Source organism: Rousettus aegyptiacus, unplaced genomic scaffold (genome assembly GCF_014176215.1).
Source record: "Rousettus aegyptiacus isolate mRouAeg1 unplaced genomic scaffold, mRouAeg1.p scaffold_m13_p_13, whole genome shotgun sequence".
Taxonomy (NCBI): domain Eukaryota; kingdom Metazoa; phylum Chordata; class Mammalia; order Chiroptera; family Pteropodidae; genus Rousettus; species Rousettus aegyptiacus.
The window spans coordinates 58,702,168-58,729,991 of record NW_023416288.1 but is presented as its reverse complement, the minus strand read 5'-3'; the positions used below and the strand labels follow the sequence as shown (position 1 = coordinate 58,729,991).

At 38.8% G+C, this 27,824-nt stretch overlaps 1 protein-coding gene across 1 annotated transcript; it reads left to right on the top strand.

Annotated features, from left to right (window-relative positions):
- Window positions 1-10: 10 nt before the first annotated feature.
- Window positions 11-27,571, top strand: BPGM (bisphosphoglycerate mutase). The gene is made up of 3 exons (XM_016144176.2): window positions 11-147; window positions 11,411-12,072; window positions 26,576-27,571. The coding sequence occupies exons 2-3, from the start codon at window positions 11,472-11,474 to the stop codon at window positions 26,752-26,754; spliced, it is 780 nt and encodes a 259-aa protein (XP_015999662.1). The 5' UTR covers window positions 11-147; window positions 11,411-11,471; the 3' UTR covers window positions 26,755-27,571.
- The last annotated feature ends 253 nt before the right edge of the window (window positions 27,572-27,824 follow it).

The window sequence follows — 27,824 nt, the reverse complement described above, 5'->3', positions numbered from 1 at the left end:
AGTCTCCAATAGGTAGAGCACTAGGACCTGCCCCTCTGGCACCCGGGCTAGAAAAGAGAGTCGATGCCGGTGGCAGAGATGAGTCCTAGGCGGCGCTGCCTCCTCCACAGCCCTGAGGACCGGCTGCTGCTGGTGACCTCTTTGCAGGTGAGTGGTTTTGTTTTAGAATATTGCTGTTGAGAACATTTTCATTTTTAAGTGAGGTGATATTTTATTTTGAAGTGCGGGAAGGCCAGTTCTTTATTCCCCGGGTTCAGCCTTTGAATCTGGCGCTTGCTCGTCTGCCCCCTCAAGTGCCAACCGTCACGTATCCCCCAGGTCTCTCTCTGCTGTCCCTTTCTCAGAATGAGCCTCTCTGGGAGTTTTAGATCAGTCAGCTGACAGGAGGACTCGCCTTGGTAGTGCTGTCTTGACGGCAAGAATAAAGAGGAGTTGAAGGGAGTGATGAACTCATCTCTCCTGGACGTCTCAGGAACAGTGTGGTAGAGCCCCTTCAGCAGTAAGGCTCCTGGAAAGAAGCTCTATGCGTTTTCAGGGCCGTGCCACTCTGTTTAGGGAGATGGCAGACGTGGCCCCCCGAAGTCTAAGTAGACAGAGAAAACCTGAATACCATGAAAGGAGAAGGAGGTGACCATCTGTACCGGTTTCATGTAGTGCTCAAATTTAGAGCTAAATCGCAGGTTCTTGCAACGAGCACAAATAGAAAAAGTAAATGTATTTCTTCTCCTTTCAAAGGTATGGGGTCTGTGTAACTAGAGAAGGGCAATAGAAATGCTTAATGGAAGTAAAGTTCACAGTTAAGTTTTGAAGAGGAATTAGTTGTTAGCTAACTTATTATAACTCCCATTCCTCTACCACCTCCCTTCCAAATTATGGAGGATTTATAGCTTGTTGAGTGGTACTAGAATGTTAACTAACTGCCTGAATGGACACTTTTTGGGGGAAAAAAAATCAAATGCTATCTTTCACCAGTAGCTGCTAAGGTTTTATAGTAACAGCAGAACACAGTCAATTTGTCCTTTATTTTAAAACAATTTGTCTCCCCCGAGGCCATGGAGTAGGTTTTCTCCATCTTTGTTTTCTTGTAGCACCTCACACACCAAGATGCTCCTCAAATGGTGGTGGACTTTAGAGAATCATAACTCAAACAAGTGGAGTAGTGGAAGAAGCTCTGAGGTGCAAGTCGGCACCTAGATTTTAGTTTTCAAGCTGTTGCTATTTGTGTGGTCTTAAACAAATCATTCCAAATCCCTCGCCCTTAATTTTCACATCTTTAAAAAGCAGATGTTGCATTAGATTCTTTCTGAGGTCCACGCCTGTGTTAAAGGTCTATTTTAAAATAACGGTGATTAGACATTTTCCACCACGAGTACATAAACAAAATCTCATTGCAGTGAATTCTGTACGAATGTGTTAGCAAATAAGAAGTTCCCAGTTACAAGGAGAGTACCTGTTCTTTTGTGTCCACATTTAAACCAAACCAAATGAATCATGGTAGAAAATTTGGTCATTGTACCGAATGGTCATTATACGAAAGTATAATGTGGTAGAAAATGTCATTTTTTTATTCCATCATTCAGAGGCAACCACTGTTAGTGTTTGGGTGGATCTTTCAATCTTTCTTCCTCTTTTGCTTTCTACGGTTGGTTGAAATTAAGTGGCATCTTTTATTTTAAATAATGACTGATACTAAATTCAGCCATGCCTTCATCTGTGTGTGCGGTGCCCAGAGAACAGAAGAAAGACTCACAAATGTTCGAACTGATAGGTCTCTTGAACATCCTTGGAATGAAATCTGGCGTGAGGGGACATTTATATGCTTTTGTTATTAAATAATTCTTTTAGTCCTAGGAAATAGGACTAAAAGAATTATTTAATAACAAAAGCTTTCTCTGAAACTGGGCCACAAATATGGAAAAAAAATCTTTATAAAATGTAAATTAAGTGTTAGCTATTACACTGAAGCATTCAAATTATAAAATATTGCTTAGTATTTGGTATGCTTCTAGGACAGTATCTTACCATCAACTGCTCCCCCCGCCTCACACACATACTATTTGGTTTTGTTCCTCCTTCCACTACCTAATTTAAGATTTTTCTCTTTACTTCCACCCTCATTTTACCTTATTCTCAGCTTTTGCTTCTCCTAATGCCATCAGCAAGGTAGGATCACCTCCAGGGCCTGAGGTTTGTGCCAGTCTTCACATGTCAGTCAAAGTTTGCTCCTTGCAACCCAGACTACCTCTCGCTCCTTTGTAGAGATGTCACCATAATCTCATTTAATCTTCCTAATAGCCCCTCAAGAAGAGTAATTTCATTATTCTCATCTTTTGGGAATTGAAATAACTTGGTCAAGATCACACTGTCAATAAGTAGCAGAGCTGGGACTGATGTCCAGGTTTCTTAGTTTAGATTTTTGGGATTTGGTGGGACTAGTTTGTGTTGACAGGAGCTACTAATGTGGGAGAATAAGTAACTAGAGGTAGGAAGGAGGTGTCATGAGTTGGTGCTGCACACATCTGTGATGCCATGCAGGCTGGAATAAGCAACATGCTCAGGCAAGCACACATCTCATTCCATAGGTGTATCTCGTCCCTGGGAATAACGGTCTATCTACCTACTTTGGTTTGCTTCCCTTGTAACAAGTGATAAGTAGGGGCTGTTTGTCAGTAGATATAAAGTTGACAAATGACAGGGCTATGGTACCTAAAAAACACCTGTGATAGCAGTTGTTTCCGGTAAAGAGGTATTCTTACAAAGCAAATACGAATGGAAAAGTTCCTGTAAAGCTTTAGGAAAAGGAATAGTTGGTAGGTCACTTAGGTACTTTTAAATACAGTCATGTTTGAAGTTTTAATATTGAGCTTAATTTGTGGGGAAGGCATATTTTGTTTATGGTCTAGGGAACTGAGCTCCAGATTTCATTTCCCTTAAGAACTGTTTCTTTTTAATTTATCAGAAATATGATTAACCTCTCTTTTTTCCTCTTCTCCAATCTAGCCAGCCCATCTTCTGTAATGAGTGGGCGTTAAGAATTATGCAATAAGAATTTGGACCAGAGAAAACATCTGAGTGATCTAGGGTAGCATTAGAATATTTAATATTTAAGTTCAAAGCAACTCTGGCTCTGTAACTCTTATTTTATATTACTTCAACAGTATATCAGTGATTACATTTCTTACTCAATATTTGGAAACAGAAAACAAACTTAATTTTTAGGCTGGTCTTTATCCTGTAATTTTCCTCAGCTGTTCATGAGTTGTCATACTAGAATATCAGACACTATTACTTTTCAAACACCTTAGGAAGGGAGGAAGCAATAACCCAGGAGCATTAATTTGGAGACAGGACAAGCCTCAGTTATGGGGAGAGGGGTGTGTGAAATTATGTGGGGCAGGAGTAGGAGGCAGCAGCAAGATTGTTATGCTACATTCACTGAAACTACCTGGAGATTCTGGAAGTATAGAAGGAACCTCAGTAAATGCAATGCCTTGTGTGTGCACCAGTCCATTATCTACCTACCCTCTCCATCCGTGCCTTGCCAAAAAGATACTAATCTTGAAACATAACTTCAATTTTATGGTGGCATTTATGGAAAGACTATTTTTTGCTCTATAGCCAAGTTAGATATGAATATGTAAATTTATGGCAAAGAATATTTGAAAATATGTTACCTGCAAAGTGTGTTTCCTTTGAATCACCTATTTGTTTCTTTATTGCCAAGGCAATTGCTTAGCATCTATTCTTGAGCAAATATACACTCACCTGAAGTGTGGGCACCGTGATGATTTATGAAGACATCTAATAGAAGTAAAGTATGTCAAAATGACAGATTATCCTTTTGAAGTTTGGTTAACAAGATGTATATATAATATTTTCCCTATAGTTTTTTCTTGAACCCCATTATTAAATAATTCAGTTAAGCAAAAGTAAACTACTCAGACTGATTTAAATGTTCTCATTATTGTGTTCTGTCAGGAATAAAAACAATTATGAATGGGATTCCATTACTCAAGGTACGTGCTGTTCTGGCCAAGAATAAAATCAGATGATTTAATAATGTGGGGATTATCCCATTACAGGCGCTTAAAGAGTCAAAATGTGGATGAGATCAGTAGATCTGAGTAGGGTATCCTGCTAGGCCATGTGTTGGCAAAGTAAGGGCTTCAGGCCGGCTACCTGCTTTTGTACAACCCACAAACAATGAATGGTTTTTACATTTTTTAACGATTAAAATAAGTCAAAGAATAACAACATTTCCTGTGCTTGAAAATTACGTGAAGTCGTAATTCAGTGTTCATATATAAAGTTTTATTGGAACACAGCCTCATTTATACATTTATGCATTGTCTATATCTGCTTTCAGCTACAATGGCAGAATTGAGTAACTGCAACAGAGACTGTATAGCCCATAAAACCTAAAAAATTACTATTTTTTTTTTTTTTATGGAAAAGCTGCCAACACCTGAGCTAAGCTGTGTTGTCTTTCACTTTCATCTCCATCACATTTCAACAGCCATTATCTTGGTGCAGGTCTTTATTATATGTTACCAGAATTATTGCACAAGGCTCGCAAATATTCACATCCCTGGTTTTCCCCATCTCTGTCTGTATTTGTAAGTGATGCCTGATCCTCTTAATATGCGTATTATTAAACCTTAATGATATCCCAGTATTTATCAAAGAACATACATTCTTTAGCACAAGGCCATTGTGGGGCCACTATTCAGTCTTATCTTTCTAGGCTAGTCTCCTCCTACTTCCTTGTTATAACCTATACTTAGGGTGATCATGTAATTTTGCAAATGGGACATTCAAGTGTGAGAGGGACCCTATAATAGTTATGTTGGGGAAAAAGGCCTTAAGCAAGACTGTCCTAGGCAAATCAGGACATATGTTCACCCTACCTGTACTCCAGTCAGTTTGAATGGGTCACCATTTGACATATGCACTTATTTCCTTGCTTCTACTCACTGTTGCCTTAGGCTTGAATTCTTTTTCCTTTTTTCTATAAATCTAAATCTTAAACATCTTTTCAAATCCAGCTTAAATAGTGCCATGTCTATGAAGCCTTACTCAGACATAATCTTTCTTTTCCACATCCCTTATGAATGAAGTGCTGTCTACATGGTGTGGATTACTCTCTGCTTTAGTGATACACAGACACATGCACACAAACACACACACATCACTTCCTCACCAGTTCCTTGAAGACACCATCCATGTTATATTCTATATTCTTCACAGGCCTAACATTGTGTCATGCTCAAATGGGGTTTGCAACACACATTCGAAGAATTAATAGACCAGACTGGGGACACTTTTGAGTATTTGGGGCTGTCAATTTATAAATCATTTGTTTTAATATGATTTAGTAGTGAGGAAAGTTGAGTTTCCAAGGATCAAGGACATAGCCTTGGGTACCAATGTGACCATGTAGCAGAGTGTTTCAAGGCATGACTCTGGGCTTTGGGGTCCAGCCTGTGACTGAACTCCAAGTCTGCCAGTCACAATCTGTGTCACCTTGGGTAAGTTAACCTCTCCTCCTAAGTTTCGGCATCTATAAAATGGGCATAATCATAGTACCTTCTCTATCGAATGGTGGTTGAGGATTCACATAGTCCCCAGGCACATGATGAGGGCTCCGTAAATGTTTTCTGCTATGACATCATATGATGTTTGCATATCATAATATTATTATTGGTGAGTAGGAAAACACAGGGACCCAAGACCAAATATTAGACAAGCCAGTGGAAATGCAGCACCGAACTCTTAAGGAATTTTGTCCTTGATGGAAGGAGACAGCTTCAGAGTGTCAGTTCTGAGAGATGTTTTCCACTTAGTAAGCAATAACTAATTATCAGTCTTTTGAGACCATTTCAGTAGAGTGGGCACAAGTTAAGTGTTGGGATTAAAAAAGTCATGGCTAAAAGGAAGGAAAAGCAGCAAAGCAGAGGGACTGGAAGATGAGATGCAGTCATATAAAAGTACATTTTTTTAGTAATTTTTTTTTGAGCTATTCTATACTTTAAAAAGGAAGAAAGCCTGGGGTATGATAATTCGGTGACCTGTGTGGCCCTTTTTTTTTTTGGTATAAAGTAAATCATTGACTAAAATTAGTGCTTATTTCAAGTGTTGGTAACCCTTGTTGAGGGATAAATGAGAAACCTTCTCCAGGGTGCAGAGCTTTACAAAAAACAAAGCCTGATTTTTAAAAACAACAGTTTTTAATTTGAGGTTGGAGAGTGTATCTTCTTAGTATGATACCTCTTTGTAAGTTGGGGTGACTGTTGCCCAACTTGACTGTGTGCCTTGAGGATTTTCTCAAGAACCCTCCTTTATAGTTGTCTTGTTTGCATTCATTTTACAAAATGCTGCCTGGGTTTGGAAAGACAAGTCGTGACTAGAGATGCTCCTGTGAAGTGAAGTCAAGTGAGTCTAGATCCTCAAACCAAGACTCTAAAGTCTTTCGTGGCGAGGCAGGAAGCGCTTAGGTATTGGGGGAAGAAGACCTAGAGTTGCCACTTAGTGGCTCTTTATTTCTGAACAAGTTATTCAGTCTCTTCTCTGTGAAGGCTATAGCCATTCATGAACATACTAAACTGTAAAGGGTACAGAAAGATAATGGGCAATTATTCTTGATGCTAGCTTTGCCATTAAATACATTCTTGAGTAAAGCTTTCTAACATCACAGGCCTGCCAACTGACTGTTTTCACTTTCGCAGTTACAACTAAAACTGTTAAACGTTAGCATCATTAGCACAATATAATCATTTTTGTCTACTACTAAGTACCTAGGTGTATTTCAGGTGTCATGCTAGGTTCTATGACAATAAGTCAGAACAGCTGCCACAATGCACCTTACAGTCTACAGAACACATAGACATTGAACAAGCAATATGTCACAAACGACCCATCACAACTGCACCCAGTGTTGTAAAGCGGGGTACTATGAGAGTGTATACAGGCAGGCCTGACTACATCCCAATACGTGAGAGAAGTCTTCCTCTATCAGAGATTCTCAAAGCATGGTCCTCCAACCAGCAGTATCAGCATCACCAGGAGCTTGCTAGAAATGCAAATTTCAGGCCCACCCCCACCCCCAGACCTACTCAGTCAAGCTGTGGAAGTGGTGTGCCCAGCAGTCTGTTTTAACCAGTTCTGCTGGTGATTCTGGTGCACATGAAAGTTTGAGAACCACTGGCTTAGAGAAAATAATATTTAAGCTAGGCGTTAAAGCCGCACCGTTCAATATAGTAGCCACTGGTCACATGTGGCTATCGAGCCCTTGAACTGTGGTTAGCCCAAATTAAGATGTGCTTTATGGATAAAATATACACCTGACTTCAAAGATTTACTATGAAAAAAGAATATAAAATACCTCATTAAGAATTTTATATAGGTCATATGTTGGATTGATTATATTTTGAACCTATAGAGTTAAATAAAATATAGTATTAAAATTAATTTTGCCTATTTTTATTCTTTAAAGTGGCTTTTAGAAAGTTTCAAAGTTTATATGTGGATTGCATTATATTTTGATTGATCGAAGGGATGACTAGAGGTTACCTAAAACAGGATGGCAGTGAAGTGACAGTGGAGGGGCAGGAATGATGGGCTGCATGAGGATTCTGTGTAGGATGCAGTATGTGCAGAGGTCCTAAGGCAAGAAAGAACATGGCATGCTCAAGGAAATAATAAGAAAAACCACAGCCTTGCAGGTCACATTAAAGATTTTGAACTTCATCCTGAGATCAACAGGAAATAATTGAGGGTTTTAAATAAGGTGCTCAGTTTACAGGAAGTTCACAGCTAATAAATGAGGGAAAGAGAGCTACAATTAAAAATAGTAAGACTCTCAAAATCAAAGTTCTCCCATCTAAAAAAAGATGATGGGGTAGAAGCATTTCATCAGGAAGTCTCACGAAAAGGGAGTAGGACCCTGCCTGACACCTGCTCCTCCCCCAGAATATGGGGCACAAACACTACCCACTCAAGAGAGAAGTAGACACCTGGGGGGGTAGTTTTGCATTAAGTTTATTTTCTATGTGGTTACAGCTCAGAGCTGGAGGAAGCATTCCAGGAAGAGTCCAAAGTTGAGTGGGAGTTTGATTACAGAGCTGGGACTTTGCAAGGCTGTGGCAAAGGGTTTGGTGACGGAAGGTCAGGGACAAGGAAGTCCGACACATATGGGGATTAGAGGGTCTGTCCTTTGAAAGAGTGTATTGGACAATAACAGAGGAAAGCTGAGGTTTGAGTCTGGAAGCTTGGGGTCTGACCATCTGGGCATGGTGGCCTCCTCAGGCATATGTTGCCAGGAGGAGGTTTCCCTTTAAGTCACACACTAGCAGACTCAATCTTGCCTGCAGACACATCTTGTTTAGCTCACATTTTTAAAACGTATTAAAAATGGTCATCAGCATTTATATCATATATCATATAAAAATGCACATTTCCAGTGTTTCTGAAAATTGGAAAATTTGGGAACCCCACTTCTTTAGTCTCACAGGGAAATGGGCTGGAGCTAAGTAGTAGGCACTCGTCCTTTTATTTTTTTATGTGAACTTTTACGAGCTAAAACGATCATTTTTATTTTTTAAAAGACATTTATTTACACTAAAAACAGAGCGGAATTCATAGATTCTCTATGGTCTGGCAATAAGTCTTGCATTCTCTCCAGTCTTCAGTTTTAGCAAGCCATCTTCTTTCTGTTCTCCAGAAAAGTCCTAAGAGTGGTACCTGTAGGTCAGTGAGAGCAGGTTATATAAGAACTTCATCCATCTACACAAGAGTGGCATCCATCAGAGAAGCATGTATGTTCTCTGCAGTTCACCACTGTTCCCACCATCCCTTAGCCCTGCATCGCTGCTCTTCACACATCTGTCTGGCCAGTAGGACATGTGAGTTTGCAGCCCACACCTTCGACTTAAAACCAAGCTGTCTAGTGCTGTGTATTTGTTGGTAAATGCTTGGTATACCAGCTCTCACGATGATTAAAATCTTAAAGATTGCCGATTTTCCGCCTCAACAGCACGTTTGTATATATTCAAAAGTTAATTAATTGGGAAAAGTCAGTTGACAGCAGCAAGGAGGAGAGAGGGAAGTGACTTTTTGTTTGCCTGAGCTAGATGCATTAGCTTGGGACCTTACTCTGTATCCACCCCCTGTACACCAGAGTGAGTGATGGGCTCATATTTGTATGGTTTTGTGGCTGTCATACTAATGCTGTGCTCCAGTAAATATATATTTCTGAGGGGAAAAACAGAGAAATTGTTTTATTCCTTAAACAAAGTAAGCAAATGTAGCAGATTGAAATACTGCAAAGCCTGAGTATTCGTGATGTTATTGCTACATTTTTTTGTTTTGTTGGTAGAATTCATAATCAAAATATGATGGAGAAGTGCTTCTGTCTACAAAATTTGTCCATCATACCCCTCTCCAGTTGAAGGGAAAATGGTTCATTAGTGTAAGGAGGCTTCTTACTTGACAAGACAAAGTAAAGGAACAGTTGATAGCTTCACTTTTCTCCATTTCTCTCCTCAACACCCTTGCCCCGCCCACCCCCCCCCCCCAAAAAAAAACCCAAGTTGATAAACGTTATAAAGGAGCAGATTCGGTTTCTGATGGGCCTGAAGCTTCTACTACTTGGTAGGTGGGGCTCACACTCATCCATGTGAGTTTATTATTTGATCTGTCCCAGTGCTTTAGCAGGAGTTTATTACAGTGAGTTGCCCTAAAGCTTATTATTCTGTTTCTGGGCACCAATAATCACCTAGCCAAACACTGCCCAGATGCCTTCCTCCATTTTCTGTTCTCCTGCTACCCTTATGTCCCTCTGAGCTGAGGGGAGAGGCATCAGCTTCCCCTGAGCCCTGAGCTCAGGCTCCTGGAGTGATCTCGTGCTTCCCTGTTCCCCATGCACTAAAGCTTCGAACCTGGTGCTTGACGAGAAAGGGAAATCATAAACCTATCTGCTGGAGCCTTTCAGCTACTTGCGAATCACCTCAATCCGCTTCCTTCCTCATGTCCTCTGTTTTCCTTTCACTGAAATATGAAACCTTGTTTTAAAGCCTTTTTCCCCTTTCAGAATCTCTAGGAATTACTAAAGAAAGGACAAAACTAGATCTAGATTCCAATTAACTTTCTCACTGATTGTTGTATAACTGAATCACAGTTTAAGTGGGACAGAAAATGGAAGTTGCCAAGATTGGCAGAAGACCAGGCCCCAATGTACATATAATCTTTACTCCTCAGAGCAGAAAACACTGGGGTGGAGGCAGAGAGTGCTGAGCATGCAAACTGAACAGCATTTGTCAGTGCAGGTGCGTCCACTGCAAGGAGCATGAAGGCAGGCTGATGAGGCCCGGCAGCACATTCTCTGGGGGACAGAGTGGGCCCAGTAGGTCTTTGGACCAGCTGTTCAACTTGACACATTCAGAACACTTTAGGGTTGCCTGTTCTACTTCATTAGATTCTTTTCCTACTGAGATGTGGCTGGCGTGTGTAGGCTCGCTGAAGGGTGGGGAGGAGGAGACAGGGCCTCCTTATCACCGAGTTCCCTCTTATTCCTGCAGACCTGCTCCTACTAATCTGTGTCTACAGGCAGCATCTCTCAGCTGCCTGCATTTGATAGCTTGCTTTACATTCGGATTTATTCCTGCCAAAAGCTCTGTATTGAGGCAGGGGAGAGACTATTTAGGTGAGTACCACGTTCCATGTTAATGTCGCTTTAAATGACTTTTAATGTTGTTTGAATGTTGAACCTTAGGTTTTCTCGTATGAGGTGTGACCTGTGTTGTTGCTGTGTCTTCAGACCTAGATTTCCTAGTTTTCTTGTGGCATTGAAGAGCTAGTTGCCACCAATCAGTGATTTACACATCAGATAAATGTGGTAGTTCATTGAATTAACCTGTTTAATAACGTCTATAATAGGTGAGACTGGTAAATATTTCTTTTTCCACTAGAGGAAATCAAAGTAAGAAGAATGCTTTCAGTCTAGAGTCAGCTGCTAAGCTAAGAGCTGGGAGTTCCCAGCTACTAGTCATCTTTGTAGACACCTACAACTCATTCTGTTAAATCCTCTTTTCTGTAAGCATAAACTGCCTTTTGATCTGGTGGAAATGCAGCATGCCATTGGAATGAAGTGTTCTGCTATTTTACATCATACAATTAATGTGCTATCTAGCCATCAGAAAATTTAAGTCAACTAGGTTCCCTGTAATTAGTTATCTGTAGAATAAGCCTGTATATGCCATAGTGTATGAGTTGCCGGATGTCTGATGTCAAAACTGTTCAAAGGAATTATCCTAGTTTATTTTAGAAACTGAGTATTGTAAATTTGCGCTTCCATTCCCAGGTAGTCAGTTAAATGAGGAATATAACTTACGCTTTTTGTTTCTTCTCTTTCTAGATGTATTTCTGTCATTGAACAGTGGCCCGTTTGAAGGCACGAGGGACACTTAGCCATCAGTATGTCCAAATACAAACTGATTATGTTAAGACATGGAGAGGGTGCTTGGAATAAAGAGAATCGATTTTGTAGCTGGGTGGATCAGAAACTTAACAGCGAAGGATTGGAGGAAGCTAGGAACTGTGGGAAGCAACTCAGAGCGCTAAACTTTGAGTGTGATCTTGTATTCACATCCATCCTTAATCGGTCCATCCACACAGCCTGGCTGATCCTGGAAGAGCTGGGGCAGGAGTGGGTTCCCGTGGAAAGCTCCTGGCGTCTGAATGAACGTCACTATGGAGCCCTGATCGGTCTCAACAGGGAGAAAATGGCCTTGAATCATGGCGAAGAACAAGTGAGGCTCTGGAGACGAAGCTACAATGTGACCCCGCCACCCATTGATGAGTCTCATCCTTACTACCACGAAATCTACAATGACCGGAGGTATAAAGTGTGCGACATACCTGTGGATCAACTGCCACGATCTGAAAGCTTAAAGGATGTTCTGGAGAGGCTCCTCCCATTTTGGAGGGAAAGGATTGCTCCTGAAGTTTTAAGTGGCAAAACCATTCTGATATCTGCTCATGGAAATAGCTGTAGGGCACTTCTGAAACATCTGGAAGGTGCGTAATGTTTTTAGCGACTTATCAGAGGTCGCTAAATGTGATGGTTGGGCCTTGGTCTAGAAAGGACACGATTCCAAGCTAGTAATGCACAATTTACATAATAGACTTTCCTTGCCTATTTCCTTTTGTCACTTCAGTCTTTTTGCTCTATAAATAAAACATTCTCTGCCTTTTATATTCATGTTATCTGGAGCAGTGGTTCTCAAACTTTAGCAAGCATCAGAATCACCTGGAGGGAGAGCCTGGTCTACCGCAGATTGCTGGCCCTGCCCTTGGAGTTTCTGAATCTGTAGGCCTGGGGTTCCAGCCTGAGAATTTGCATTTCTAAGAAGTTTTCAGGTGATGCTGATACTGCTGCTTGGGGTTCTCCATTTTGAGAACCTCTGATGCAAAGGATTATTTGGCTTTTGTTGTAGTAAGGTGAAAGGAGGCTAGGGAGGGAAGGCATTTCTGTAGAAATGACATTTAAGTAAATTTATTTATTTGAGTCTTTCAAGATATGTAAAATTCTCTCACGTTCTTCCAACTTTAAACAATTATTGCTATTTTCAGACCTAGGTGTCCTGAACAATTCTTTTGTTCTAGTCCTTTCCAGACTAGGTTTAGTCACTGATTGAGAGAAAGTTAGGAGGGAGGAAAATAAAAAGATGGCTTATTGGAGATAATCAGTAACCTCAATTTTGCTTGATGTTGCGTTCTGAATATATTCTAAAACATATTGTATTGCCTTTCTCTTAAGTAATGTGAACTAAATGAACTCTTTTGAGGACTCAAACTCACCAGTTTTGGGCATCAGTGACTGCACTGTGACATTTTTAGGGGATTTCTCATTCCCCTTTCTCCCTCCACTAAATAATCTCAGACTATTGTGCTTTTTGAATGATCCACTCTGTCTGGTGTTTTCCTGTATATCATCACTGTCAGCAGTTAGCTTACTGATGTTAGAATGCATTTCTCGAACATTCCTTTTTTCATTCTGCTTTATTTTTCTGTATGAGGCTGTGAAAAATGAAGAGGTTGACCTTGTATGTGAAGTAAGTGAAAATAGGTTATTGGTAACAAAATGAAGTGACCTTTATGAGATTGTATTGTAAACTTTTTAGCATGTGTTTTTTACCCCTAATTTTTATAACATTGGCCAAGAGCCAAATCATTACTCATATAAATTGCATCCATTAGTCGTGCAGAAATCTAAAATCTACAGACTTTATTGGCTCTTAAAAACTTTATGGGCTAGACATGGTGCTCGATCTGTTTGTGTGTGTATGTGTATGTATCTTATTTACTCAACAATATAAAGGGTTCTATTCTTCCTTGTTCAGAATAGTCAGATATTTGATTAAGTGATGTATAACTTCATCATTATTGGACCATAGTACTTTATTGTTTGAAATTCAGAATTTCAAAGTTTCTGTCAGAAGATGTATTCTTTCTCACATGCCAATTCTGTCCAGAGATGGGATTTAGATTGCTTTGTGGCCATACTCCCTTCTCTAAAGGAAATGTTATCATCTCTTTCAGGATCCTCTTTTCTTCCCTTTAAAAACAATTTCCTGACGTTATTACCATTTACTCTTCTATCTTCAGGTTTACATTTCTGTAAGATTATTCTGTTGTCCCAACCGTAGCTCATTCTAGATGTCCCCTCCTATCAGTGCACTGATGATTGAACTATGTGTTACTGTTCATCTTTTGAAGGAAATAGGAATAACAAATGGTGGTTAAGAAGACTGTCAACATGGTGGGGTACAGGGAGAATTACCTGCGTAAGGCCAGTTTACTCATAAAGAAGTTTACTTTCAATAGTCGAGGGAGGTTTTGAAACCATTAATAATTTATTGAAAAACAACCAAATGGTGTAGTTGCTTTGGAAAGCAATCTGGCAGTTCTTCATTGGGTAAATATAGAGTTACCATGTGGTCCAGCAATTCCAACTATAGTTATGTACCTGAATTAGTACCTGTATTAGCTACTATAATAAAGTACCAAAAACTGGGTGACTTAAAGCAACAGATATTAATTTTCTCACAGTTCAGGGGGCTAGAAGTTCTAAATCAAGGTTTTGGTCAGGTCATGCTCTCCTTAATGGCTCTAGGAGAGAATCCTTTCTTGCCTCCCATAGTTTCTGTTTTTTTCCAGAAGTCTTTGGTTCCTTGGTTTGTAGATCCATCACTGCAACCACCCATCTTCACTTGGCGTTCTCCCTGTGTGTGTCCATTTCTTATCCAAACTGCTCCCTTTTTGTAAGGACACCGATAATACTGGACTAGGGCCCACCCCAATGACCTTATGTGAACTTGAGAACCTCTATAAAAACTCGAGTTCCAATTAAGGTCACATTATGAGGTACTGAAGGTTAGGACCTCAAAATATCTTTTTTTGGGGAGGGGTACAGTTCAACCCATAGAAATACCAAAGAGAAGTAAAAATGTACATTCACACAAAAACTTGTGCAGAAACCTTTATAGCAGTACTATTCATAATAGCCAAAACATGGAGGCAAACCAAATGCCCATCAACTGATGATTGGGTAAGTTAAATTCCATACAATGGAATATTAATCAGCAATAAAAAGAGTACTGATACATGTTGTAATATGGGTGAATGTTGGGGCCATTGTTACAACGAAAGAAGTCAGTTGCAAAGGATTCTATTTACATGAAATATCCAGAATACGCAAAGCTGTAGAAACAGAGAGTAGGTTGTTTCCTAGGGCTGGGATAGAGTGGTTATTGGGGAATGAAGACTGACTGCTACTAGGTACAGGGTTTCCTGTTAGGGTGGTGGAAAGGTTCTAAAATTAATTGTGGTGATGGCTGCACAACTCTGAATGTACTAAAAGCCATTGAATTGTATACTTGAAGTGGGCGAATTGAATAGTATATGAATTATCTCATTAAAGCTGGAACAATAATTTAATCGATGGGATCGAAAGATCAAAGGATTTGACATTGGCCTAGGAAACAATGGTTTAGGGCAAATATACAAAAGTAGTAACAGTAGAAATGTGTGGATGGGGAGGGTAGAAGAAGGAAAAAATTGAAATGCAACTTGACAATTGGGGCGGAAATGGATTTACAGGGTTTGCTGAGAAATTAGCAGGCTTCAGTCCTTCTTCAACCTTTCTTCTGAAAGGTCTTTTTTTTTTTTTTTTTTTTTTTTTTTAGTTGGATTAGGGTAGAACTAAATTACTTTTCAGAGATAAATGAAATTGAAGCAACCTTAAATTATAATTCCTATCCCTATCACTATACACAGGCTTTATAGAAAATATTTTATTTGGAGAATAATTGATTTAAAATAGCGGTGTTCATGCTGGAAGACCTAAGTTGTATGAAGAGAGCTGAGTAGGAAGTGTGTGAAAGTGGAAAAAGGTGTAGGGGTGGCCGATGTCTGCAGGGAAGAAGGGAGGTGGATATGATGGCCATAGGGAATGGAAATAAATGGTAGGATTGGTGACCAGGGGGAATGGCAGACATTCAGGGGGGAAAAATTGACTGAAGAAAAACAGAATATGCCATTAGGCACAAGCCCATAACTGGGGAGACAAATGGAGTGTGTGTAGGGATTGAGGTTTGTTCATAGGGAGACATAAGGAGACATTAGGTTGGCTCACACATCCTGGGTAAAACATTCAGTCTGTGAATAGTGTTCCTTTTGGGCCTATAGTACCCCCTGGTGGTGCCATTGTTAAGATTCATGGAGCTCTTTGATGTTGCTATAATTCTCTATAGTAACTTCTTGCTCCCATGCCTAACATGGAAGAAATTATTTCATGTGCATGAAAAACACTGGAGTAGATTTTAGGATCACTTCATAAATTAGCTAGTTCTTATTTTAGGAGTTCTCTGAATGCCATTTTCCACTAATGGAATTTCTCTTGTAGTATATATTAAAGAGTAAAATCCAAGTATACTATGTCACAGCTGTAGGAATTAAACATAAGTGACTTTCCCAAGATCAGAAGAAATAGTGTGCGCTATTTCTTTCATGTCATTCCTGTTAATTTAGTGAGATTTCAGCCTCTTTAAAATTTATTCTGAATGTATATGTTCATGGGAATAGAAATATCAACATTAGACCTCTTATCTTGCCATATGTAACTTTTAAGAGCTCAAGTTACAGGTTTCATGTGGTACTTGATAAATTCCCAGCCTATAAGAAAACATTTCATTGAATTTAGATGCTAACTCTTCAAGACTCCAAAAATTAAGTGACTCTATTACTTTAGTGAGGAAATATAGATTTTTGTATTATAAGAAGGAATACTTGCCAAATTTTTGTGTGTTATGTTAAAAACATCATAAAATTTGCCTCTAATTGCCAATTATTTTTAATGTAAAGTTCTATGACCATAACCCCCGCTTTCTGGATAATACCCGTTATGTTAGTGCAATTATTAATAGCATCTCCTTTCACTTTCAAAAGTGCCCAGCTCAGAAGATAAATTACATGGTCACCTTACTCTAAGGATGTTAGCTTTCATTAATATTAAGAATGAATCCTTGAAATGGATGTGACAAGATTCTGTATGTCCCATAACCGCAAAACACTTTCTTATTTTTTAAAGACTGTAACTTTGGGGTAGGAAGAATGATGACCCAAATAACTAATCAGAATATTGGTTGACCTTGAAATCTCAAAGTACTTTAAGATCTTTCTAGTAAGAGTATTCTAGTGTTACTCATTTACTCTAGATTGTATATACCTCCTCAATGGAGACTGTTAATTCTTAAGACATTCTTTTGTTTCTTAACTCTCTGGTGCTGTGACATTATTCTGTAGGCAGTCAAATCCTGACTGATACCTCTTCTATTTGTGGGAAAGAACACAGGTGCTGTTGAAGGAAAATGAAACCCAGACAGACCTCAGATGACTTGGCCACGAGCATGAAAATTAGATGGGGTTGCGCACTCTGCCCAAATCCAGTCCGCTGAGTCTCTGCACACGATGACCAGCTGGGCTTTTTTGTTTCGAATATTTTTGGAAAAGTAGTCCTTCCTTTGGTCTATTTTTTATTTGGAATACAATGTTATAAAAAACCGAATCAAGAGCATCTTGGGGAGGTAAACCATAAAATGGTATTTTGATGGAACTACTTGAGTCTTAAATTATTACTGCTATTACCCTAACGTTGTAGTCTGTGAATGGTGTTCCCTACTACAGCTATACAAGATGGCCCTTTTTTTGAGTGCATACTGTATGCCAAGCACAGTTCTAGGCATTATACATACATATCTTGTTTAATGTAGGAACAAGAACAAGGCTCTGAACTCACTGGAAAGCTATGGTTCAATACTGTGTTTTACTCTGCTATTTAGTGTATCTAGGTCATCTTTTTTATTTCATTTGATCAATCATTGACTATTAAGCTCAAAGCAACTGCTTTAATAGAAGTAGCAAACTACTGATACATCCAGCATCATGAATGAATCTCAATTGTATTATGCTAAGTAATAGAAACTAGGCTCAGAAAACTATGTAGTGGAAATTTTATATGTTGAAGTCCTAACCCTCGATACCTCAGAATGTGATTGTATTTGGAAATAGAGTCTTTTAAAGAGGTAATTAAGGTAAATGAGGCCAGTGGGGTAGGCTCTAATCCATTATGACTAGTATCCATATAAGAAGAGGATATTTGGACAAAGACACATACAGAGGGAAGACCATGTGAAGATACAGGTGGATGACAACCATCTATAAGTCAAGGAGAGAGGCCTTACAGAAAAACAATACCTTGATATCTCTAGAATTGTGAGAAATTTTTTTTTTTTTTAAAGCCACTATGCCACTTGTGGAATTCCATTTATATGCCATTCAGGAAAAAGTAAGACTATTTGGTCAGAAACAGATCAGTGGAGAAGGGTAGAATGCAGAGGAGCACAAGGAAGTTTGGGGTGATGATAGAACTCTTCTATACACCAAAAAGGGTGAATTTTACTCTATGTAAATTATAGGTCAATTTAAAATAACCTGCTTTTATTCAGTGAAATGGCCATTGCTCTAATTGAGACCTTACTTTTATTTTACAATAATAGACTAGTTTACCAATTAGTAGAATTAAATGTGCTATATGCACCTACCTATACCTTTGAAAACTAACCTGGAAGGCATTGTTATTCCTTCTTAAGACTTCAGGAGCTATTGGGCGTTACCTTTTAAAATCCTTCTTCCTTCTTCATAACAAGTTGCTGGACAATGAAGTTTTGTACTAAGAGGCTGTGAGCTCCTTTAGTAAATGTTTTTCTGCCCCCAAACTATTTCTTCTCATTTCTCACCGAATTCTGAGTTCTTTTCTTAACTGGGCCTTCCATCTATCTTTTTACCTTTTGGCAACCACCTAGTCTAGGAGTAGGTCAACATGACCTCCTGGAGTCAGCAGAAAGGCGCACAAGGCAAGTGATTTGGAACTAGGTATCACTCTTATATAAGAATTGCAACATAGGAACCACATGCCTAGGGTAGGTAGACTTCTTGCCTGATCGGGATGGCCTCTACCCCGTCAAATGGCTTATTTATATAATATCTCTGCTCTTATATATAATTTTGAGATTGCTTTACTTTTGTTAATAGTTCTTAATACTTTCAGAAGAAAGACTTAAAACACACATTTGAAATATTAGATAATAAGAAAATCCCAACTTAAGGGACTGCTTTACTGATTTTTAGCAGTGTAAACAGTTACCTGTGCCGTCCTAACAAGTCCAGATTGAAGCGGCACCCACCTCTGACTGGTTCAGAAAAACTCCTCACAGAACGCCACCCTGAATGCTCCTAACCCAGGCTTAGTATCTAAAAGCATCCTGCTCTTTAGCGTTCCAGACAGGCGTGTGTTTCTTTCTCTGTGGTTGGCATACTCACTTCCTGTTTGTTTCCTGCTGGCCCACACTGAAGGAAAAGCCAGGCTCTGAACTGAGGCATTGGATGCCGTCTGCATCTTGCCAGCGGAAGTGGATTGTTTAGTCTGGGTTCAAGCACAGGACTAGGCAGTTTCAAGTTTGGAATAAGAGTGGCATGCAAGAGGCTCATGAAAGGCAGATTTGATCTCAGAAGAATTGCGTGCAGCTGCATGCATAACAAGGCAAAGAAGTGGTGAGATGAAATTAGAGAATCAGGGAGGAAAGGTCAGCTGGGACTCGCTGTGGGGACAGAGACAGACAAGTCAGTCACCTTTGGCATTTTAGTGTGATATTTTCAGAAGCAGCAAATTCAGTCCTCTCTTCTGTGAAGCAAATACTAGTCTAGTTGGTATGGTTAAGCTTTCTCCTATTGTAAGTATAATCGATCTATGGAAACCTTTATTTTAAAAAATTTTAAGCTATTTAACTATAAAATTAGATGTAAAATGGATTCTCCTCTCTGCCTCTTTCTTAATTAGAAACTGTTATTCTATCATCATGTTACAATATTCAAATAACCCATTTCCAGTTGTTCCCCAGCCATTCTTTAAGCCGTATGTATATAGCATTGAAACCTTAAAGAATTATATTGTAAAATAGGTAGACCATCTATACAATGTAGAATCTCTTGTGTTGACTCTTATTTTGGCAATAGAAGAATACAGAACTCTTATCACAAATCACCCATCAATGGGGTTTGAATTGTGACTTAATTGATTGGGAGAGGGAAGCGAGGCATGGGTAGCACCTCGCAGTTGAGTGATTTGATCAAAACCATTTCCCTCTTTTTCTAATCCCCCAAAATATGCATTGTAAAAGTCGGATTTTATCTTGTCCTGTAACACGTCTGTCTCCCCGAACATCTTTTCTCCTATTTCCTGATATTCAAACATTTTGAGCAAATATTTCAGAGAAAACCAAAGAAAATACACAGAAGATAAATATAATTTGGATTGTTTGTTAGCAGTAAATTCAAACAAGCTTTCGTTCAACCTTTCAACATTCTCTTTTTTTCTTAGTAAGATAATGAAGGGAGCATAGATTTTAATCAAGGTTTCAACAGAAGACAAGATTTGATTTGAAAGCCCAAAGGGTTCAGATTCATTGATTTCAGCTCTGTATGGAAGGTCCATTAAATCAGGGACTCTTGGTGTAAGGATACAGTACCCAGAATTAGACCCTCGAAGTCCTTACTTTTGAGGAGCTTATGTTTTCATTTTGATCTCTTTCTGAAACTCAGCCAATACAGTACTTCTGACAGAGTCCTTAGAATGCTTTCGTGTATAGGCTTTATGCATTAGAGATTTTACTTAACATTTTATTCCTTATACCTTCGGTTTATATGTAAAAAGTAGATCCATCTAATACATACAGCTGTCCTAGTGGATCATGTAGCTAAATAATTTCTGGATCCTAGCATCCAACACATAATAGCAGTTCTTACGGTCGAACAAACGTTTCCTAAATTCTTGCAGGGGGTAAGGCGCTGTTCCAAGAGCATGAGTGACACAAGGATAGATAAAACATGGTCCCCGTACTCAAGGAACTTATAATCCTGGTGGGAGAAATGAGCATTTGCACAGCCACCTCTAACAGAAGGCAAGGTGTGAGTGCTGTAGTGTAGATACGGTGATCTTAATAACTGTGGTTCCTGTTCCTGCTACAGTGACTTGGGGGAGGGGGCTGCTTGTAGGTACAGATTAGACTTTTTGAAGCCAGTCCTGTATGCAGAAAATGAACTTGTTTGAATTTCTCCCCTTACCGGCCTTGAGTTGGTACGTCTTTGACTTACTACTAAACTTTCATTATTTCTTACTTGAAAAATATCCCAGTCATTTAAACTGATTGCAGTTAACTCCTAGATGCTTCTACATGAAGAATCAGGAATTAAAGGCAATGGTTGGGGATTCATAAGTGAGCAGCCACAGAGGAGGAGTGATGGAGAGGGTTGATGCAGGGTGGAACTCTATGATGTTTTCCTTCAAAACACTCCTGGACACTGTACAAAAAAATCTAAGCCAGTTATCAGAAAGAAAATATGATACCTAGCCACTAGTTTTAACTTTCATATAATGAGTTTGTAACATAATGTTACATAATATAGCATTGATTCAGTTTGGTTTAATCCAGTGCGGATGCATTATTCTAGCCTTAAGAGTTCTGCTTACTTAACTTCCTTAGGACAAAGAATGTGACTTATGCTAAAATTGAGCAATGAGTAATAGCTTCACTGTGGTTTTTCCTAACTCGCTATTTTAAAAGTTAAATCTCATTGACTGATTATTAACCAGTCTAAGTATTTTAAATATTTGTAAGTAATTAGTTTGCTGTGTGAATGGCTTGAGTAGTCACTTAAGTGGAATGTTAACTTTATTGGAAATGTTTCTATTTTTGTTGAGTTCGCCTTCCTTCGTAGGTGAAATATTATCGTTCTCATGGCCTTTGTTTAGTGGGCTTTGAGTTGGTCCTGCACATCTAAGCTGTGGGCTTTGATGAGTGAGGCTGTTAAAGAGAAGACCTCCTAGACCTGGTTAGAGCTGAGGCCGTGGTCAAACGAGAACTCTTTTCTGAGGTCTTAGACTTCAACCCCTGCACCTGGCTCATTATCTTTGTAGTTTGTTAGCTGTTTCAAGGGGATCAAGCAGATCTGTTCATGTCCTTTTCTAGTCTTGAAAACATGAGAGCCCTGAGTGCTGGTGTCCAGTTAGCACGCAGCCCTTCCCGAGGGCAGTGCCTGCACGTAAACCTTCTCCTCTCTCCTTGTGCTGTAGATGAGGCAGATGACAAGAGTTAAAGTCCTGAGATTTGGGAATTTTAAAAAACAAACAAAACAAACAAAAAACAACCCAGTTCTGATTATACTACCTTAACAGTTTGGGGACTCGAACAGTTTTGTTTAACTTCTCTGGATCTGTTTAGTATTTTTTTTTTTTTTTAAACAGGCTATTGAGATAAAATTCACATAGCATATAGGTCACCTTTGCAAAGTATGCAGTTCAGTGAGTTTCAGTATATTCACAGAGTTTTCTATCCATCACCACAGTTGATTTTAGAATGCTTTTATTACCGTCAAAAGAAACCCTATACCTAGTTGTCACTTCTCTGTCCCCTCATTTCCTCTAGCCCTAGGCAACCACGAATCTATTTATGTCACTATAGATTTGCCTATTCTGGACATTTTACATAAATGGAGTCATACAATAGTCCTTTATGCCTGGCTTCTTTCACTAAGAATAATGTTTGCAAGATTCATCGATGTTTAGCATGTATCAGCACATCATTCCTTTTTATTGCCAAATGATATTCCACTGTATGGATATACCACATTTAATTTATCCATTATCAGTTGATGGACATTTAGACTGTTTCCACTTTTGGGCTATTACAAATAATGGTGCTACGAAGGTTCATGTCCAAGTTTTATGTGGACACATATTTTTATTTCTTTATTTCTTTTGGGTACATACCTAAGAATGAAATTTCTGAGTCACATGGTAACCCTTTGCTTAACTATTTGAGGAATTGCCAGACTGATTTCCAAAAAGTCCATAGCATTTTATACATTTTTTTACAATATATTAGGATTCCAGTTTTTCTCTATCCTCACTAGCACTTGCTTTTTTTTTTTTTTTTTTTTGTAATCTGACTTTTTTATTATGGCCATCCTAGCGGGTACGAAGTTATATCATATTATGGTTTTGATTTGCATTTCCCTGATGGCTAATGATGTTTAGCATCGTTTTATGTGCTTGCTGACCATTTGTATATCTTTTTAGAGAAATGTCTGTTCAGATCTTTGGCTCATTTTTAAATTTGGTCATTTGTCTTTTTTATTATTGAAGTGTAATAGTTCTCTATGTGCTCTCTCTAGATACAAGTCTCTTATCAGATATGTGAGTTACAAAAACTTTCTCCCATTCTATGAGTTATCTTTTCACTTTCTTGAATGATGTCCTTTGAAGCACAAACATTTAAAAATTTTATATGCGCAGTTTATCTTTTTTTTTTTATTGCTTGTGCTTTTGGTGTCAAATGTAAGAAACCATTGCCTAATTCAAGGTCATAAAGTTTTATTTCTATGTGTTTTTCTACAAATTTTGAAGTTTTAGCTCTTACATCTAAATCTTTGATCTATTTTGAGTTAATTTTTGTATATGATATGAGGTGGGGTCCAACCTTATTCTTTGGTATGTGAATATACATACAGTTATCTCAATACTATTTGTTGAAAAGTATATATTTTTATTTAATTGTCTTGGCACACTTGCTGAAAATCAGTTCATCAAAAATATGAGAGTTTATTTTGAATTTTCAGTTCTATTCCATTGATCTATATGTTTATACTGTGTAGGTACCTCATACCACATGCAAGTACCACACTGTCTTGATTACTATACCTTTGTAGTGAGTTTTGAAATCAAGAGGTATGAGTCTCTCAACTATGTTCTTCTTTCTCAAGATATTCCGAGTGCCTTGAATCTCCATATGAATTTTAAGATTGGTTTGTCAATTTCCGCAATAAAATCAGCTGAGATTTTGATAGGGATTGTGTTGAATCTGTATGTTAATTTGGGGAATATCGACATCTTAATAATATTAAATTTTTTGATCCATGAACATAGATTGTCTTTACATATATTTAGGTCTTCTTTAAATTTCTTTCAATGATGTTTTGTAGTTGTCCGAGTATAAGTTTTGTACTTTAGGTTAAACTTTTTCCTAAGTATATTATTATTTTTGTTGCCATTGTAAATGGAATTCTACTGTATAGGAATACAATTAATTTTTTTAATATTAATCCTATCTCCTACAACTTTGCTGACCTTGTTTATTAGTTTGAATAGTTTTTTAGTGGGATTGAGTCATCCGAAAATGGACATAGTTTTACTTCCTTCTTTCTGATCTGGATGCCTTTTATTTCTTTTTCTTTCCTGGTTGCCCTGGCTAAAACCTCCAGTACAATGTTGAATAAAAGTGGAAGCTTAGTCATTTTAAAATAAAGTCCTGGGTCCAAAAACGTTTGTAAAGTTTAATAGTTGGTGATATTGTAAAGGTACACAATCTATAAGCAGTGAATCTGAGATGCCGATAGATGTGTACACTCATGATTTCTCTCTCAGTAAACATTAGTCAAACATCATCATTTTTGCTAAATAGTTTTCTCCTACCAAATTGACTTTTATGGTGAACTTAATTGAGATTAATTGAACAAATCTATAAAATCCATCTTTCTCTCCAATGATTACAGACTCTGGAGACAAATAAAACATGGTCCTTGTGCAATAGATGAATGTAAATACTAGTCAATATACCCATGTTTCTCGTGCCTCTAAAGTACCTCTGCTTTTCTTAACCATTCAGAATAAAATAAAGGAACTTTTTTGCTGAGAGAGACTATCCTCACTTGTTTTATAAATGATGAAATAGCTCAATGGAGGTAAAATCCTGGCCAAGGTCACAAGTGTTCTTTCCTAGAGTACTATGCATACGGTAGGTCCTCAGTTACTGGTTAGTTGAGTGAGTTAGGCCTACGGACCTTCAGAGCTTCCCCTGGATCTGGGGTGAGAACTACTGGGTTCTAAAGCCTCAGCAGTCACCTGGCTCTAAACCACATGCTGTTGAATTCTGCTCCTTCTGTCTCCAGGGAATGCACGTGGCAGCTGCTGCACATCCAGCTGACAGATCTGACCTGATGGAGTCAGAGGATGGTAGAATCCTCCCCGTTAAAGAGCTAGCTTGCTATCTGGTCTGAATTTATCTGTTCTTGCCAGCTTTAGTTTGGGGTGGTAATCTCGTGTAGAATTACAGTGTAGAGATGGGGGCTTAGAGGGCAGAGAAATGTTTTAGTAGCCTACCCTTTAAATCTTCTACCTCAAATAGAATTCCTAGTAGGGAAAAAAGAAACACTTTATGGTGCTATACTTTTTCATGTATGTTCCCTTTTAAGTCCATTCCTCCTAACCTACATTCTTTGAAATTGTGGTAGAGGAAGAGTGTATGTTTCTTTTTTAATTTGACAGAGGGCATGGAAGCTTAGAGAAGTTACTTGCCTAAAGTTATATAGTTAGTCTATTAAGGGAGAGAAAAGGAGATGGGCAGTGTACTTCCCATTGTTTCATAGCTGTTTATACATAGTTTGTGCATAAGAGTTCTTAAGGAGCTCTTCTGAGTCTAGAAATGGAGTTAAGCAAATTAAAAGGCAACTGAAACTACTCAAAATTTCAAATGATCTATTTTGAAAAGACACCTTTGTGACATAGATAGACTTCTACATCCTGCCATATGCTTCTGTTCTACTTAATAGAAAGGACCTAGGTGGAGCAAGTTCCAAGGAGAGTTCAGGGGTTCACCTTTACTTGGGAGGTGATGATGGCAGAAAAAGTTATTAGCAGTTAGTTCAATGTACTTTGTCATTTTAATTAACCAATGAGTCATACCTATAGCACAAGCCAAAAGTCACAGAATCATAGCACTGGATCCCAGCCACTCAGGTAGTTCTTTATTAGAATTTCACCTCTTTTCTCTTCCCTTCTCTGTGCCCATTTTGAACTCAGAAGAACTTGAAGGAATTACATTCTATAGTAGTTACAGATACCTGGGTTTGAATACAGGCACCGTTACTTACTATCTGTGTGATCTTGAGTTGTTTGCTTAACTTCTTTGTGCCAGAACTTGTTACATGCAAAAATAATAGCTCATATCCCCATAGGATTGCAACAATGATTAAATGAGTTAATACATATAAAGAGTAGCTGGCATGTAGAATGTACTCAGTACATACTCATGTTAGCTGCTTATTGTTAAAAGTAGTTATAATAATACAAATGTTATCACTTCCACCGCTACTACTACAATACTTACTCCAACTCCAACTCTTCAGGTCAAAGTTAAACCACCTGTATGTAATTCAGCTTATTTTAGAAAGAACCAAAGGTGACTTGTCCATTACACATGCCTTCCCTTCGTGTCAGTTGGGATAAGGGACAGAGGAGAATGAGGCCTGTTTACAAAGCATGAGGTGCAACCCTTTCTTGATTCCCCTGACTGGGATTCCTTAGCATGTGGGGAAGCGGTTCTCCTGACCGGATTTAGCCCAGGGCATTCCAGGCTGACTCAGTGTTGGAAAACTAGCTGCATTCTAATCTATTGAACTAGATTCAGAAGTTAATTTTAGCCAGCCCGTGGGCAACATATAAAAGGGGAGGGGGAGAACCCAGAAAACCTTCCTAGTTCACCTTCCGATTTTTCAAGATTGATTGCTGTGGAAAATTAGTAACACAAATATGGGCATAGAGAGAATAATCTTCATTCTTGTAAGATTTAGGTAGGAAACAGCTAGGAACAGATTGCCCCAAAAGGTATTTACTGCCCTAAGATTTAATGTGATGTGTATTTCTGTCGTAGCTTTTTTGTTTTGTTTCGTTTTAACTTCTGAGAAGTTCTTGGCTTCCAGGAACTATAGCTGGAACACCTCACAGTATCTGGCATGGTTCCAGACATGCAGTTAATATGGGACTAAATAAATGTGCAGTTAAACAATTAAACAGAACTTCCTCCCGGGTGGTCTTTAATGCCTTGTTCCTTCCTCTCTTGACCCGCAGGTATCTCAGATGAAGACATTATCAACATTACTCTTCCTACTGGCGTCCCCATCCTCCTGGAGCTGGATGGGAACCTGCATGCTGTTGGGCCTCACCAGTTCCTGGGTGACCAGGAGGCCATCCAAGCAGCCATTAAGAAAGTAGACGATCAAGGAAAAGTGAAAAAAGCTGAAAAATAAAGTCTTTCCCAAGTACTGGCTAGGAATAGCTGCAAAAAAGAAGTGAGGTGGCATGAAGTGTGTTATAGGTGCTGATCTCTCTCTCTCTCCCTTCTTCCCTTCCTCCTTCCCTCCCTCCCGTCCTCCCTCCCTCCCAATTCTTCCTTATGTTTTTCTGAGTTGGGCTGTGGGGTAAAGTGTGCATAGGTAACTAGATAACTTATGTTGGCCCAGACAAAGACTTTAGGACGCTTGAGTGCTTATGTCATAAGCCTTATGGGTTAGCTCTCCTGCTAGCCCTATTTGAATTAGTCACTAAACTAGTAACTAGTGGGGCTTAATCCATGTCCTAAGTTTCTGTGATGGCAGAGTGGTAAGTAGAGGTAAAGTTTAAGGTATCACTCAGCAAATCATGCAAGTCACCACTAACAGGTACTACTTACTCCAAAAAGTAGTTCACTTTTATATTTACTAAGACTTTCTGGGATGATAGGAAAGGATGATAGGAAAGAATACACTATACTTAAGTATTTATTACTAGTCTTTTTCTCTAGGAAAAGGGATGCTTCGATAGGTAAGATAGGATGCCCATTAAATGGGAAAGCCACAGACAGTTTCCTCTAAGCCAGTCAACAACAAACAGCAAGGAAGGCCCTTCACCTTGTCTCTGGCCCAGAGAAGGCCTTTGACGTTTGGTGGAATGCCTCTTTGGCAGCTGTAGTTAGCAGCACGTAGGCACCTGTAGCTCGTGTTCTCTTTTTGTTCTGTTTTATTTTTTGAATCTTAATCCTTGGGTACTTAAAATTGGTTTAAAAATAAAGTTCTGTGACCAAAAGCATCCCCAAGCATCTCTACATGATTTGTAAATATTAGATAAAGGCCTCTGAATTGGTCTGCTCACATCTGCCTGGAACACTCAAAGAGTTGCACTTTTTCAACTGATAGACACTCCTAATTCTCTATAAATTGAAAGTTGGGGTCAGGGGGAAGGTATAATCTAGTGGGTACAATTTTGTTTGCATGAGCAGGGGAAGTAATATATGGCAGCTTGTCACAGACAGCTAGCTGTTCATCTTCTGAGGGCAGAAGAT

Excerpts from the sequence above, each read along its gene's own strand:
- BPGM (XM_016144176.2), top strand. The coding sequence starts at position 11,472 with ATGTCCAAATACAAACTGATTATGTTAAGACATGGAGAGGGTGCTTGG. Across the intron at positions 12,073-26,575 it reads ACTTCTGAAACATCTGGAAG|GTATCTCAGATGAAGACATT; the intron begins GTGCGTAATGTT and ends CTTGACCCGCAG.